Raw genomic sequence first — 17,533 nt, forward strand, 5'->3', positions numbered from 1 at the left:
AACTAGCTGGTAATTTCCAACGCCTACATAACCCTTCTGTATCCCCATATAAGGGTGCTGTTTACTATCAGGGTTCAAATTCCTGTTGAGCTCAAATATGAGACATTTGCAAATTTTTGTCGAAAACAGGGAAGAGAGAAACAGAAGAGGAGCTGGGACTGCCACTTCTTGCACTATTCATCACTGAAGTTGTGCATCTATGTTTAGCAGGGTGGAGAAACCCAGGAGGCCAGGTGTGGCTCAGGGAAGCACCGCACACTAGTTGCAGCAGAGAGGATGGGTTCACTTGTTCCTGTATGTATGGGGACATGTGGAGATGGGTGGCAATAGCTGGAGACTTCAATGGCTTTTTCCATCAGCTTTTCCTCAGCCTGTGATAAATGGTAAGAAAGTTGACTTTCTTCCCCACCGTGAGAGTCCATGGGAAAAGCAGAGGCTGCACTGGAGCTGCTCATGCGACATTTGTTTTAAGGGACAAAGCAGGGAGCTGGCTCTGGCTCTGTCACTTCTACCAGCTCCCGAGTCTGTCATTTTAAAGCAGTGAACCTTAGAGCATTCTTTGTGTATAAGCTCCTGGGGTTTACACAGTCATGTCTTGAAGTAGGAGTGTTTCCTGATGATGTCTGTCTCCATAGATTCAGAGCTGGTACCATGTTTGTATCTTGCCTCATACACTACCACCCCCATAGTTAAGGTAAAGCTCCTGAGCCATATTCCAAAAAAACCTAAGATTTCCAGCAAACCTTTAAGCCATCTGTTACTGTGGGCAGGCAAGAAGACATTGGGTAGGAAAACTCAGTCATATGGCAATGTTTATATGTGTCACCGTAGCCATTTCTTCTAATAATGTTAAATGCCATTTTAATTATTGTGTAAATTCATTTTCTGTAAGAAATTTGTAACAAACAGCAAGCCTGTAGTAAAATGATTCCTCTAGATGAGACCTTTTCTCAAAGTCACTCAAATCCCATCTATATTTCAAAATGCCATTTGTTTTACTGTTAGAAAACCTCTATCAAAAATTGGCAGACCCGTTTTGGAAAAAAAGCCTAAGTTATCACTCTGGGACACAGGTAACAGGGCACGAACTGTGTCACATTTCTGACACCGCAAGTATGAGTGCTGACAGGCGGTGACAGACAGCAGCTGCCATTTGATACAATGCATTAGAAAGTGCCCCGAGTGCCGTGATGTCTACTCGCCATACAGTGTCTTGTCCAGAGCAAGGACACAGTCGGTTGCCACATTTGACAGTCACAGCAGCTATGACTCCATTCTCCATTTCTACCAGTAAGCAAGTGAATTCTCAAAATTAGAATCTCTCTGTGAATTCCTAGCCTGCAAATGCAGGGATATTCTTAGCAGTACCCTGTGGATTAATATTCACAACAAACTGAAAATAGTGGGCCAATACATACACTGATCTGCTGTTCTAACCTAAAAAGCTGTGCTGAGCACTGGTATCTTGCATATACTATCTGTGACCACAAACTGCTGAACAGGTTATAAATGGATAATATATTAGTAAAGGGTATTGAAGACTGACAGTCTCTGGCTCTTAACTTCACAGACGCCCCTAAAAAACACCTCTCCCATGCACTGGAAGATGCATGTTAGTGGTGAAGGGCACTTTCATGAAGATGTGGATAGCAAAGTGGGTGGCTGAACCTCCCAGGACTCGAAATTGTAAGGATGCTTTGTGCTCACACAGAGAAAAACACTGTTCTTTTTTTTTTTTGTGCTTCTTGGGAAGCCTTTAGAGATCACCAGGAAGCAGTCACAGTGCTGTGAGCAACAAGAGCCAGGGAAGTGCTGTGCTCTCTGGGCCCCTCTATTCAATAATGAGCTGTTCCTTATTTCTCTGTCCTGGCCCTTGCTACAGCCTTTTCTCCACCTTCCACCACCTCCAAAGGCTTCCTTCTTAGGACAGATTCCTATCAGCAGCTGGAGGACAGAGGATTTCTCAGCTTGAGTAGAGTTAGAGCACTATAGATAGTGTCTGCTCTGGCCTAAAGCCTCGTGTGATGGACGAATCCAAACGAGCACAGAGGCTGTATACTTGATCTGCCTGTTGTACCTCAGAGGTGTTTCTTAACCCATGTCAGAGACCAGTTGCTGGATGTCCCTCTGCTATGTAAGTGTGGTGCAAGGACTTTCAAAAGCCAGAGGTGCAGCACAGACCCTGTAATCCCCCTCCTGCACAGGCTGTCAAGTCGTGCTTGCTAACCATGAGGTTGTCTTAGCCCCAGCTTCCACACCACCCCAGTGCTGCTTGGCCTGAGACCAGCTGCACGTGCTGAGGAGAGCCTTCCAGCCCGAAACCCTGGTGGGAAGAGCATCCTTTTGGTACACTCAGCAGCAGCAGAGGACTGTTGTGGGCTTTCCCTTGTGCCCGAGGGTGCACCGTATGCACACATCTGCAGGACAGGGTACGTCTGACTGCCTGTGACAACACTGTCAGTGCTTGGCTTTCTCAAGTGACCCCTCTGTGCAGCAGCTCATGCATAAGGACTCCAGCAGAGAGCTGTCTGATGTCCAGTTGTCACCAAGGAGGGGAAGCAGGGCATAATTTTGAAGCTGTCTTTATGCAGCAAGAGCATGTCATGACGTGGTGGTGAGGATCAGGCTGAATGCTTTCTGCAGTCTGTGGCCTGGCAGCCACATCCCCAGTTTTGTTCCAAACACAGCAGATCCTGGAGAAGGAAAAGGAGAAAGTTTCCCTGCTTCAACTTGTGTAAAATCTGCTGCACTGAGGCGGAAGATTGGGCTTCAGCCTTTGCATGACATTCATAAGATTCAGTGAATGTGATACCTTCTGTACCTGGCCTCTGGTATGGAGAACTGTGTAACTGACATTCTGATCACTCTTACCAACCACATTAACGTGACATTTATTTTTTCACATTTATTGTGTATTATATGTTTGACATTCACATTTCACGTTTATTTTCAGACTTCCCATAAGCACTCACCTTCTCTACACAGGTGTGTTATTGCTGGTTCCTCCCCACCACTCCTGTGTCCGGGGCTGCTGCCTCTGGGTGAGGGGACAGAGCTGTCACCCCTGACAGGCCTCTGCAAGGGGACTCTGCATAATGCCAGGGCCCTGGGCTGCCCTGCTCGGCCTCCTTGGGCTGCAGTGACTCAGCTGGAGGGATGGCAGTGCCATACGGAGCTGAAGAAACAGTAGCAGGTATGTCTAAGCAGAGAGAGTTAAAGAGGGGTAAAAATGTTGGCCTGCTGAGCATTGTAGCGGGAGCAGAATCGCTTGCAAATGTGAAGTCTTGTAAATAGGAGAATGCTTGATTATTTAGCTGGGCATATTCAAAACTGATCTTGTCTCTAGCAACTTCATCTAGGATTTTTGCTCTGCTTTTCTGGTCCTTGGAGCAAATTTGCTCCCCATTTTGTTTCAAATGATATAGACTGCTGGCTTGGAAACTTGTTTCATAATTGTATTGGTTTGTGCAAGCAATACTGGAGTATTCTGGCTTTTGAGCAACACAATTGCATTCATTTTGCAACAGTAGCTTGTTTTTGTACTGAGACATCTTACAAATGATATTGTTCATTTCATTCCCAATATATTTGTCTTCCAGGTGCTTGTTTTCATAGCTGAGTTTTAGTGATGCCACTTGTGTTACACATCGCTCTAAGAGCTGCACTATGTTAGTGCTGCTGTCCCTTGGTGTGGGGCTGATGTAGCTCTGGAAGCCTCTGAGAGTAAGAGGCTGCGGTGGTTTGTCACAGCAAACAGACAGAGAGTGATACATTGGTTTATTTCTGTCCTCCCTCTCAAGGGTATCCAGAGGTGAGGTCGCAGCGGTCTTATAGGAGTAACATGATTCTACTTCATGATTATCATTTAACAAAGGGCTTTCAGAGCTCTGTGAGCCACTCTGTCTGTTCAAGTTCTCTGCCAGCAGAATTCTATCTTCAGATGTCTCATATCCTTCTGAAACTGTCGCCTTCTCAGTTGAAGATGTCTGCAGATTGTCTCCATTTGCCTGTGATTGTGGTGCATAATTTGATGCACCAGTGGTTTCCGCAGTCCCAGGCACTGTAGATGAATGCTCATGGTGACTACCTTCCCTTCCTTGGAAATCCAGATTAGATGTATTAGTGCAAGAGTCTCTTTCAGCAACATTTACTGAAGAGGCCTGGGTTGCATCTTTACTTTTGTCCAAAGACACCCTTCGGTTAAATGTATCTTCCTTGCTTTGTTTCTCCTGCTGTGCTGTGCTCACGTTGCGCTCGGGACCGGGGCCGGGAGGGATTGGTGAATGATTACCCTTTTCTGGCTGTGACTGAGGGCTCTGAAGAGAGTCTGGGGAGGAAACAAGCCCTGAGTGTTTTCGCAGCCAGTTTATTATCCCCATGGTTAGTGAAAGCTCAGTATCACAGAGCTTTAGCAAACATTCTTTGCCTTTCCATGTGCTGTGGAAAAAACCCTGGCTGATGATGTCTACAGCTGGTTGGGAAGCCGTGTTTTCCTCAGCTCCAACATGAAAGCTGTAGATGGACAAAGGGATTTCAATGGCTTGTTCTGAAATGCTTTCAGATGTACACAAGTCATCATCTAGGACTGGGTTCATTTTGACTTCATTTGAGTCATAGAAGAGCTCATAAAGGGCATCTCCACTGTAGCTGTCTCTTGGAAATCTGCCTGGGACCCCAGGGGTCTGAGCTTCCTTCATTTCGTCGTCTTGTCCAGGAGAGAATGAATCATAGTAGCCTTCATCACTCGTGGATATGGATTCCTGGTTGTCACTTTTTGGTGTTCCTGTTTGTGTGGAGCTCTCTTTGGAATTGTCACCATCTTTATCAGGTGACATCTGGGGGTCTGTCGCAGATGCAGCAGCTTGGCTTTCAGCCTGTCCCATGTCAGAACCAGGCATCGTCAGTAACTTCTTGTCAAACAGTGTGCTCTGATGTAGCCTCACTGATCTGTTAATGTTGTCCCAAAACTTCCCAAATTCAATGGCCTCATTCTGGCCCGGAGAGGCCAGCTGCTCCACACCCCCTTGGAAGGAGCCCATAATGGGGCTGTCTTTGTGCTTGCTTCGTCTCACCAGAACTTCTTTGCTGTTCTCCAGCTCCAGGTGAGCAGAGCTCTCATCAGCAAAGATTTCCCCACAGCCAGTGAGGGAGTCAAAGCTCTTCAGTGATGCAACATCTTCACACAGAGGGTTGCAGCAGTCATAGGAAGAGTCAGACTGCAGTTCACTGTCTGAGCAGTCTTGTGACAAGCGGTCGGCTGCAAATGGTTCTCCAGTTTTGAAAAGGTACTTTGCGAGACGCCCAGGCAACTCACTCTTGCAGCCTGGAGAGGACAGGTTCTTGTCCTTCTCAACCATGAATGCGAGGCTCTCCGGTTTATTTTTTTTAATATGAAATATATCTCTGAGCCCTTTCTTTGATCTCTTGAGGGATATCCTCTTCCTGGGGATGGTTTTTGCAACAGCTGGTACAAAAGGCATCTGTGGCACAAAGTTCCTGTAATCAATCATCTGACTGCTGCAGGCAGACTGGCTGGGGCTTACTACACACTCTTTCTTACTGCTGGAACTGGACATCCCTGAAAAGCTGATGCTATTGACGAGTCGCCCCTTCCCCTTTCCAGAAAAACCTTCCTCACAAGCCCTATTGCTGGGGCTGCACTGCTCTGTTTTATCTGCTTCACTAACACAGTCATGGGTTTTACTCTTCCTTACAAGTTTGTAGGAGGACCCAGATGATTTTTCCAGGCTGTTGTCACCAGCGCCATTCCTTGCTGCTCTGGTGGAAAATCTGTAGTTCTTGTGTGTGGCCAGGTATGCCAGCTGGACTTCAGCTGCACTTTGGTTTCCCTCCAGGGCTGCCTTTTTTTCTTTTCCTATATCATTTTTGTTTGTAGAAGCTGTGTGCTCTGGTAGCACTTTCTCGTGTTGCACACTGGATTTGATGAAAGTTTTTCCTCTCTTGAGCTCCATGCTGTTTCCTCACATCTGTTTCTGTAAAGGAATCAGCAGAACAAGAGTACTTTTAGGTTGATGGCTGGCACTGAGCAGTCAGCTAAAAGTCTCTGAAGAGACCAGCTGGAACAGGTGCTCAACTGTAACTGGGGAATAGAGGAGCAGATATTAAGCATTATAGCATTATATAATCGTTTTTGTTTGCCGTCTGAAATTCCCATCACTTGTATTGCATGAGAAACAGAGCAAGTGAAAGAGAAGTTGAGTTTGCAGAGGCAGGAAGATCCCACAGGGAGAAGACAGAACGTTGTGTGTTGGGAGGTGAGGCCCCAAGAACATTTTATTCATTAGAAAGAAGGGGTATTTGGATTTAGGATTAGGACTGTGGGCATTGGCAAGGTGAATCTGCATTGTGCATTGCTTAGCTTTTTCTAAACTTACTGTGTTACTTGTATCCATATGAAGTTTGGTCTCTGCCTATATGGTGCAATATTGAACCTGTTTCATGTTTTCATACATCTAATTATTAATTATGCTAGCTGTGACCTTTCCATTTTGCAGCAGTTATTTCATAGAGACAACTGATTCTTTCCTGCCTTAAGTCAATTTGAATTGTGAGTAAGACAATAACAACAAATACTTCCTGAAAGATTTTAGAGAAACCATTTTTTACTGGATGGGAAGCAGAACAAAAATTCTAAGTCCTGTTCTTGAAAGAGTCTGCTTGGAACTTTCCTTAATGAAACCTCAATCAAAGATTTATCTTGTTTTAAATTGTTTAGACATAACTAAAACTGCCTAGAGCCTTGAACTCTGAAATGCGCACAAACAAAACAGTGCTATACCTATCACTCCTGGACAAACCATGTGTATCAGCTCTGATGAAATGAAAATTGCTCATACTCACGACAGAAAAATCTCATATAAGATCCTTGGACCCAGTATGAAGTAAGCAAGGGAATTTTTAAATTCAGCACCAAGACAAGCTTTTGCATACTCCTAAAGTAAAAGTTAAAGCTGTCTTTAGGCTTCCTTGATCTTTAGCAGCTGTCTGTAGCCTCCAGAGGCTTACCAGTTGCCAGGGTTTGCTGGGAACAGTGATACTGTGACCAACACCTCACAAGATACAGGTCTGTGTATCTGCCAGCTCTGTTCCCCCCAGCACTTCTCCAACAGGCCGATGAGTGACAGCCGACTTCTCATCCAAACTGCAAACTGGCAGGCAATCAGCGACATTTACAACTAAATGTAGGTCAGTGACAACAGGTAGGAAATACAAGGGTAGGGTGGGAATATTCTACATCAAGAGCATGAATGCTATGGAAAATGTGGTGGGTGGTGTAATGGGGGGTCTGTCAGTATGATTGGGATGTTGGCATATTTACTTGCATTTGGGGCTGCATGTGAGGATTGCAGAGCATTCTTAATGAAAGCCAGTAAACATTTTACTACGCTGTCAGTTAGCTGGAGTTCACTGGTGCTGCAGAAAACCTGGTTTGCATATTTAGAAATAGGTCACTGGGACACGATTACACTCCTTGTCTGAAAAGCAAGGTGCAATTGAGAAGAAATTCAGTGCACAGAACTACAACAGAGTTGTGAAAATAACCAGAAACAGCCGACACAAGGCCAATTAATAATAACCCAGAAATAAAATGTCCGACATTTCAGTTCCTTGCAACGGTAGAAGCAGGTACTGTGTTCCTGTGGGAAGTCCTGCTGCTGAGAAGTTCGTTAGAGGCCTGTGACTTGTCAAATGCCAGCATTATAGCAATGTTATACTCAGAAGGGCTCTTTAAGTGTCCTACAGCTGTTTCTACCCATTCTGAGTATTAAGCAAGGGTAATTTTTGTAGGAAATTGCATATTTGGGAATAAATACTTCGTTGCTGTCTTAAAAGGCTTTTTAGAGGTGGTTTTGTTTTATTGTCAAGTACGACAGTTGTTAAAGCAAAGAATTCAGTATGTTGGTCAATAATCTTTTGAGAAAAGAAAACTTTGGTCTGGATTATATCTCCTTGATAAGAGAAACAATGGACTACTGGTTTGGTAGCTGGGTGTGGAAACTTCAAGTCGTGTTTTTCTTTCCTTTTTTATAGATTAGGTGGGCAGTTGTAACATGAAATCCCAAATGTCCTGAATAACGTCTGTACTGAGAATACATATAGTATGCCTGCGCTGCCAGAGATTCTGACAGAGCCATCCTTCACTATCGCGTGGCATCAGTTTTTAGTCAGAAAGTCATAAGGCAGAAAGGCAAACATTTTTGAGAGGTTTTGGGGTTTAATTTACAGTTTCCTCTGATGAGAAAAGTATATATATTGTTAAATGATCTTCTATGCATTTAATCATCATCTTTGCACTATGATTGTTTAATGTCTCTATTTAATTCCATGTATTCTTTTTCTCATTTCCCCCGGGATTCATGCCAGATTAGTATTTAGTTCATTGTGTCATCGTTCTTATTCTATTTGAACACTGGTACAACTTTGGGAATCTTCCCCATTAAAATGTTAAAAATGAGCTCCAAGAAAGGAGTGCAAACTACCAGAACCTGCAGATTTTTTAAGTATTCACCCCAGGTGTTGTTTTGCAACTTCCCCTACTATGAGTTTCTCTGCAGCCTCATGACATAAGTTATTGATTTGCTTCTTTTCAAATATAGAACAAAAATATTTATGCATTGCCACTCTATTCCTATGTTTATTAATGCTTTTAGCACTTTTAACTGTAATGGGCTATACCACAACACATATTTTTTTCTGTCTATAGGGATGCAAATTGTAACCCCAGAAGTTGTACCAGTGAAGTTAGAATCAGCGCAAAGAAAAGTTACCCTCCAGTGGTTATATAAAGCTAATCAAAATTCTATGAAAAATGATTCTGGGCATTTAAAGGTGGTACATCTCTGGGACTTCTTGACGTGCACTCAGCCACAGTATTGCCTATGTTCCTTTTTAATTATTCTCCTCTTTGACGTAACTTGCATTATCTCTCTTCTTCCACAGGGATCAAGAGTATATGAGGGACTGATTTCCACCTTTGCAATAGAAATTTATTTTGCAATTAAAAATCCCTATAAAGAACAGAAATCTGTGGAAACCAGCGGTCAGTTTACGAAGGCTGGTTTGTTCAGTTTTCAACACACTCTGGATGTTTTCTTCATTAGTGGTTCTTGGTCTCTTTTCCATGGAATTACATGCACATAATTACTTATGGAACACGTATTTAGATAGAAGGCATCCTTGAATCTTCTATTGGGCTGCAGATTAATTGTCATTTGCAATGGTGTTAGGTACAGCAGTGCTGAGGCTTCCAATCTACCATAACCTGTACTTCTGTCTGTCTTGGTCATATTAGCTGCTCACCTTTGGGATACAAGTTTCTAAGCATGCAATTAGATCTGAATGTTGGGCTTATATGGAAAAAAGGATTTTCTTTAAATTTGGATAACTTTGCTCGCAACATGCAGATACTTTGTGCTCAAATGTATACCATCTGTGCAGGGTGTCTGACAGCCTTCTCATAAACACAGAAGGGTTTTACTGTGTCTGTGATGCACCTAACAGTGAATTGAAGTTTTAGAATGAGGAGGTAAACACGTGTGTGGGCTGAGGAGACTTGTTTTTAGGGCAGTCAAAGAAATTGCAAATAGTCCTGGTTATAAGGACTAGACTGAATTAGATAAGTGTTCTGGTTAATATGACCCATCTTCAGATGGCCTAAATTCAACCGCAGTGCAGGTCAACAGACGAGCAGACTAGAGAGGAGTGTGGTATGCCTGGTCTGGAGATTCATTACGAAGCAGGAGGAAGATGGGTGGGGGCAGGATTCAAACTGTCTGAATATTACCTCCGGCATGGAGAGTGGAGGAGAGATGGGCCACATTTGCCTCTGTCCGTGGACCCCTAAGCCTTCAGCCAGGCTGAGACATGGGAATTTGCTGAAATCCCCCCTCTCTGGAGGAATGGGGGAAGACTGTTTTTGACTTTTGGGCTGGTGTCCAAGTTATTATCTTAGACATTAACAGCTTATCTGTCAATGGAAAGGTTAGGTTAAGTTGTCTTCTAAGAAATGGTAAACCAGATTGTGCTTTAATGTGTCAGTACCTAAAATACCAGTCCTCTTGGATGTAATTCGAGGAAGATCAGCCTAATGGGAAATTAGGAATATTTGCTTCATTGAGTGCACAGATAGAAATAATAGGATTATGAAAAGGAAATTTAGATGAACTTTCTGGCTTCAGTAAGTTTGGCTCAAAATTACTTTTGCTTTAAGCAGGGAAAAGTATAATTAAGGTTCATTTATTCTAAAATCTTATCAGCTGCCTGCCTTGGACGCTCTCACTTGCTTGTTTGATGTGTAATTTATATATAATTGTCTCTCTTGGAGACTAGAAGTTAGCAAAATTCAGAATACAGATGATGTTTTTCAGAGTAGATAGGAGTGCCCTTTCCACTTTTTTACGTGTAGTTGATTCATAAAAACTGGCAAGTTGTGGAGGTGATGCCTCACTGCCTTGCTGAGCAGAATTCTGCTTTCCACTTGGGGTCTAATTTCACCTCCCTCCAAGCATTTTCCTTTTATTAAACAGATTTGATAAACCCTGCATACTCCTCTAGTTTGTTGTTGTTGTTGTTGCTGTTTAATTTTAAAAGATGGGGAAAACTGTATTTGCACTGCTTTTGTGTTTTATGATAAAAGTTTGGAATGACTCCAAAATCCCTTTTTCACAAGTGGCTTCATATCAATGAGACTGAAGATCCTGAGTATCAGTTACCTCTGAAAAGGTTACTCCTGCTTTCCAAATGAAAATGATAGCATAATTAAATTTCCTGGCAACATTTATCTGGTTTAGGCATTTGGATATGTATTATGCTTGAAATGGGTGCACTTAAAAATGAAATTTATTTTAGAATATTTCTTGACACATTGTGCAAAGGGAGAGGGAAAAGAGCTGAGCGCTCTGGCAGGCTCTCACTTCCTATGGCTAGTTAATCTCAAGAGGATTTTTGCTGGGCACCAGTTGGAAGTCCTAAAATGCATAAACAAATAAGCCTGGGGAGCTGAAAACCACAGCCACCTTTACAGTTGGTTCGTGGATGATACTCATTTTTAATGCTTAGGATCCAATCAATTAGCAATGCATGAAGAAGAGCTTGTGTTCCCAGTAAAGCGGGGCTTATTTTTGGAATAAGATCATTTATTTACTGTTTAAAAACCTTAGCTCTAGCTCAGAAGATGAATGTTAATAATGGAAATACTTACTAAAAATAATAAGCATACATTCCATTCTGTTAATTGCATTTTTAATTATAAATCAATACAATGCTTGCTGGTGGGTGGTGATATCCTGTCTGCAGTCATTGTACACTGTTTCTAGTGAGCAAATAAGCATAACAGTTCCTATGGTGAAAACCAAAGAGGATTTTAAAGCAGTGTTCATCTTCTCACTTGAACTGATTACTCTTGGTAGTATCTCATCTCCATCAGATAACAGAGAAGAACAGGGTGGAACCGGGGTGGAAGGGATGGAGGATGTAATCAGGAGAGGCTTGATTCACAATGCAGAAGAATGTTTATTTTGAAAGAAACCTGTGTGACACACAAACCTGAATTGAGATCATGCTTCTTGTTAGGAGTACTCCTTTCATCATTGTTTCTGGCTGTATCTTATCATTCTTCTTAATCATTTGTCTCTCTAGAGTAACCCAGGATGCCTAATTATTTGCATATACATTTAGGTCAGGCGGTGGCTTTCTCACAAGAACCAGGAAAAAGCACATTGGCTTTTTTTTTTTCTTAAATCTTAATTCCACTGAGCACACAAAGTAAAATCTTATACTCCCCAGCAGAATACCAGAAGGATGTGTAGTTAAACGCTTAATCTTATTAGCTATGTACTGTAGGGAAGTCTGAACCTTCTTTTAAGCCCTGCCAACTGTTCTGTAAAGCTCAGGCTTTTGCATAGTAAAATTAACCACATTTCTACTCCCAACATAGTATCCTGCTGTGTGCTGACAGGAGGGATCCCTGGGGGAACAACAGCACCCACTGGCTCCCCAGCCCAGTCTGAGGCATGCAGAAGGAGGGTGAGACCATGACAAAAAGAGGCTCCTTCTCTGACAAAACCTCAGCACCTCTCCTTCAGTTTTCTTCTGCACCTGAGGCTGAAAGAAATGTAACTGCTCAAAACACTCTTAAACACACCATATAAAAGGCACCATAAACTCCTGCACAGGGAGCTATTGAATCATCAGCCTATTGCTAGGAGAAGGCAGCTGAGCAGAAATTTCTGCTGTGTACCTGAAAGAGAAACAGAGCATCTTTACTTGCCCTGGCCAGCAGCCTGTTGTACCAGACAGCAAAGTGTTAACCCTGTCAGCTTTGGCCATTTTCAGCAATTTATTGCTTGAAAAGGAGGTGTGCATTTATATAAACACAGGCATACACTTGTCAGATGTATGGAAAAATAATTAAAAAGTGATGCTTCAAAATCAAGCAGTCATCCCCAAATAATAGTCCCTTGGAGTCTGTCAGAGCAAAGGAAGTGCCATTGCACCAGAGCAAACAACAAGGCAGATCACAAAAATCCTACTCACCATGTTTTATCACTGAGCAGAAATCCTCTCCCTCCTAGCTTTGCTACTGAAGCTGGTCTTTATCCAAAGGCTCCGGTGATGCTTTTCAGATTCAGAGGGGCTGGATCACTGCTGCTCTCCAGTGTTACTCTCCACCCCCCCGTCTTTTCCTCCTCCTTCTTCCTTCATCCCCACCCCCTCATTCCTCCTGCTTGCAGCTTTTTCATACCTTACATAGATGCTAGGCTTCCACATGTAGCTTGATTTAGGAAAGATGCTTATTTCAGCCATCTGCTTGGTGTCACAGAAATGCCTCCTTTGTTAAGGAATAAAAACCCAGAAGATAAGCCCGGGAGTTCTGAGCCAGCGTTTTGGTTCCTCTCTATATGACAGCTTATTAAATGGGGAGGAATACATCCAAATTAATTTCATTTCTCACAAAGATTTTTCTTTCTGATAGAATTCAGGAAAAGCAGTCATAACGTGTTTCTCGGTGAGTGAGATGCAGATTATTGGACTGTGCCGCACTTTGAAGAAGTGGTTAGTAAGGCTTTCATTAATGCTGAAGTCAAAGGGGATTTTATGTGGGAGCAAAGTGGCATAAGGGGAGAGAATAAGTATCTCAGCTGCCCAAAGCTAAAATGCCTGGTGTTAGCCTCATAGTGCCTTTGCTGACCATCATTTATCAAGTTCTCCTTACAGTCTAACTTCTGCTTGAGTGTGCAGTGATGTGATGACAATAAATGCATCTCCATAACAAAGAATGATGTCATCACAAACACCACAGCTTTAATTTCACAAAAGTGTAATGCTGTCATCCTTGCCCCAGCTCTCTCTCCATGAAGGGCTTCCAACCTGATCACATCTTGATTGTCCCTCCCAATTAACTCTCTTCAAATCCCTTGCCTTCTCCTTCCTGTTTGTTAAAACATGTCTTCTGGGGGTGTGATAGACAGCCTCTTAAAAGCAAAAGTATATGTTGCGAAGCAGTGGCTTAATCCACTGCAGTAGCTCTCCTTTGAGCTGGAGTTTCAGAGCTGTGCTCTAGGATCCTGCAGTAGTTTGTGTACAGACTGGTGTACCCATGGGCAGCATACCCACCCAATAGAGGGGCTGGCATCACTGTTGGTAATGACTGGGCAGCTCTCAGGTGACTGAGTGAAACAGAGCAAGTTCAGACAAGCCTAATCTGGGCAGGTATTTAGCAAATCCTCCATCTCCCTAAGAACCGAAGGTGAGTATTCCCTTAGAAACTGGAGAGGGTGCATCATTCATAGCTGATCTCTTCTGTCCCCCATATGACAGCAGAAAGGGGACAAAAGCATTACTTAACCTGTTACCTGTTCTCCTGGTTTTGGCTGGGATAGATTCAGTTTTCTTCTTAGTAGCTGGTACGATGCTGTGTTTTGGATTTTAGGACAAGAATAATGCTGACAACACTCATCTTCTGTTTCTACAGTGTGCTTTAGCTGAATTTTGGAGACAGGGAAAGGAAGGAGCTTAAAATTTTGTGCTGTTTAAGCGTCCGAAGCTAAAAAGTCAGCCAGTGAACATTAAAGGAGGCAGATCAGAGTGCTCCTGCTCTGAATGCCCATCAGGAAGCCTCAAGTGATGGTAGAGACTGGAAAGTTACATCTTGGAAAATGCCCCAGGGTCAGTCCAACTTGCAGAAAGTAGAAAGTCCTTGAGTGAGTTCACCAGAAGACTGGAGGGAGGAGGGAAAAAGTAGTGGGTGAATCCTAGTAGCTCTGGCAAGAAAATTAAGAGCAATCATTGTCCAAGCAAACCTAAAACCATAGTTTTAGAATTTTGACCTGAAAATTATGCATGCACATTATTTCTGAGCTGAGTTTCTGAACTCTGAAGTGTAGTCACTCAAGTTAAAGGTGCATCAGAAAAGGTATACCTAAATATGCCACATGGAGAGGGAGATAGACAACAGCGAGCACTTACAATTGCAGGTGAGGTCTAATTTATATTCAGTTCAAGCTCAGTAAGACAAGCCTTAAGTATCTAGAGAAGAGAGTCTGGCCAGGGAGAAACTCTTAGCCCCAGTTGCATTTCAGGTACGTCCTGGACCTGCTGGCTGTAGGACAGTGTATCACTGCTCCTCAGAGACTGGGATAGCTCTTGTATAGATGTCCCTGCTTCTAACAAATAGTACCTGCTGCCACTTTGCTGGGCCTCTTAGAGGAGATCACTCTAGACATGGATCAGACACCCAAATCTGTTCATGGTGACTCAGGTAAAGCAGCTCCCGTGATGAAAGAACTCCATATCTTAGGATGTTTGTATATTTTACGATGTCCCCCTGGACAACATTTCCATCTTCTGGAACTGTTTATTTGCCTTCTGCAATGGAAATGGCTTAATCCATCGCTGTTGCCATATGTAGCGATATCTGTCCATGGCCTTAGCCGTCCATGGCCTTAGCAGTCCGTAGCCTTAGCATTAAAAAGCCTAAATCACAATCTCATTGCATGTGTCAGTAAATATGCAGTGCATTGACTGGCAGTTGAGCCATGGTAGCCTTTTTATATTGCAGTGGAGCTTTTTTTCTTCCTAAATAGTTCTCAACTTATAGTTCCATGACTATGCCTTTCTGCTGTCACTTCATTTCAGGCTCTTTCACTGTGGTTATTGATCACCTTGGTTCAAAAGGTTATTTTTTGGAGAATCTAATCCTCTCTGATTAATTCAGTCTGTTCAGAATTGTTTTGAACATGTTGGGAATAAAAGAGACGGGAAATCAGAAAACTGCAAATGAGGGGCATGTGGAACAGCTGCCATCTGTTCAGCAGAAGCACGCAGCCTTTGGCACAAGGAGTAAGAAAAGGGCCCTTGAGAGAAGAGGGACCAAGGAGCATACAGTCCCTGGCATGGCAGGAGGGCAGCAGAGATCCCTGGTATCCAATGAGGAGGACTGGGGAAAGGAGGAGGAAAATCCACATGAGGGCAGGTATGGAAAGACAACGAGGGAGTCTTTAGCTGAAGCAAGCTCAGGCTGCCGGAGCTTGGAGACCCGCATCTCCTCTGTGTGGGCGGCAAATGGTTGCATCAAGTGATTGAGGACAACTATTAGCATGAGAAACTCACAAAAAGCAAATTATACTATTTTAGAATCTTCTCTCATGAAAGAATGTAACTGATTCTTTAAACCTGCAGAGACTCAGGAAAAAGTTGTTTGCTGGACAGCTGTACTTGTTTCCAATGAATTACTTCAGAATGAATTTGACCCAGGCTTTTTCCTGCCAGTGAGCCAGTGAAAAATCTAGTTGAATTTTCTGCTAACATCAGCTTAAATTTAATTATTCATGTACTCCTATCAGTATTTATTAGTTTAGCGTGTTGTAGAGAATTGGTAATGGGCTATGTAGGTTTTTCTCTCCAGTTCATTGGCAGAAGACTCTCATAGGTTGAAGCAAACAATCTTTGCAACTTATCTGACTGTTTTCCATGGCTTACATTACTTGCTACTCTCTTCTCAGTTATTTGGTGAACCAGTGTCTGCTGCAAAATTTAGGATTGTTATTAGTAACATCAATACTTAACAAGAAAATAGAAGCATTTTTATCCACAGCTTTCTGCAAGTGTATTCCACCTCACCATCTCCTGTCTGTCTTTCCTGTGAGGCAGTGTTGTTGCCATAATTGCTGCCAAGAGGATGAGATGGAGCAGGTAGGGTTGTGAGAGCCTCTTTCAGTATCAGTACTAAAGAGCTTGGCCTTCGTGCCAGCCTGACAGCCCTTGGAGTGCCAGCAAGGACACCAGTGAAGATGCAAAGGAGTGCTGAGTGCCTCCAGGTGGGACTGCTCACGTTCTCAGTGTTGCCGTTCTGGGCACTGTGGATGACTGACTGCAAACTGCTTATTGCCTTAAAGGAGAATGAAAGGGGATTTTGGGGGGGGGGGGGGGGGGAAGGAGGAGGACACTTCACCAGCTGCTCATGTTAAAATAGTGGCTGCCATTAAACTTTTTGCTTTAAACAAAAAGCTCTCAGGAAATAAATGCTTACTTATACAGTCAGTATAAGAAAAATTAATTGCATTAAATGCGGTAGAGAACTACTCCAGAAGAGTTGTTTCACCAAACCATGAAGAATGCCAAGGCTCTAGAGAACAGAAACAACACCTAGGAGGGGCATAACACCATAAGGACCTGACTACAGAAATGTTTAAATACAAATATCCAATGCACATATTCAAAAGTTTCTCCATTCCAGATATGCCTTTGTATCATAGATATCTGTCTAGATGAGGCAAAAATAGCTCTGTTTTATTGATCTGCTACTGACATTAATAGACACTTGCTGTCTCAAATGCAAAATAATCATTCAGCATAGAGCATGGGGGATGGCAAAATGCACTGTTCCACAGGCATCCCAGTAAAACCTATAAGCAAAATTTTCTGTTGGGGAAGATGCTGGTGTGATGACTTGAGGGAAGATTATAGGAAATTTTTAATGACTGTTTTGTGGGACTTGGTTTCCCTGCTTGATTTTGTATTGCTCTTTGCCAGGGCACATATAATTAAGTGCTCTGAAGGCTTTGTTAAATACTCAATCAGGAAACCAAAAACAAAGATACGGATGAAGTAGACATAGATACACAGCTTCAAATGACAAACAGGCTGTCAGTAAGGGAGAAACTGTTTCAAGTGGCTCTAATGGAATCGTCTTTCAAAGGCTGAAGCTGGGATCAAAGGAGGGCGAGAACCAAAAAGGCTGTGATAAGAAAGAAATGAGCCATTACATAAAGTTTCTGAGGCTAAGCGCAGAAGCACAGCAGGCTGAGATCTGCATGCACAGATGGGGATACTGAACAGTGAGTGACACAGGCTGCTGCTCCCATTTCTGCATTTCATTGTCTGTAGGCTTTTATTTTGTATCTGTGAAAAAAATAAATCGTGTTGCACAGAGACTCTGGCTTGGTCACACTGCAGATACTGCTCTTTTCACAGATCTTGCAAATGAGTCCTCACGGGTAGTATGGGGGCCATA

General features: G+C 43.0%; 1 protein-coding gene across 6 annotated transcripts in view; it reads right to left on the minus strand.

Annotated features, from left to right (window-relative positions):
• Nucleotides 1–14,857, minus strand: part of AMER3 (APC membrane recruitment protein 3) — a 38,657-nt gene extending 23,800 nt beyond the window's left edge. For 4 of the 6 annotated variants that reach the window (XR_014588302.1, XR_014588303.1, XM_083849095.1 and 1 more), the window contains exons 1-2: nt 12,556–14,856; nt 2,973–5,993 (exon numbers count right to left, since the gene is read on the minus strand). Coding sequence is in view for 3 of the 6 variants with exons in the window: in XM_083849095.1 (XP_083705221.1) it covers nt 2,991–5,972 (2,982 nt within the window). In the remaining 3 variants the exon portion in view is untranslated. Of the gene's footprint in view, nt 1–2,227; nt 2,694–2,972; nt 5,994–12,555 lie in introns of all 6 variants that reach the window. The other 2 variants (XR_014588304.1, XM_083849094.1) reach the window with 2 other exon arrangements.
• Between the last annotated feature and the right edge of the window lie 2,676 nt (nt 14,858–17,533).

Source organism: Anser anser (genome assembly GCF_964211835.1).
Source record: "Anser anser genome assembly, chromosome: 9".
Taxonomy (NCBI): Eukaryota; Metazoa; Chordata; class Aves; order Anseriformes; family Anatidae; genus Anser; species Anser anser.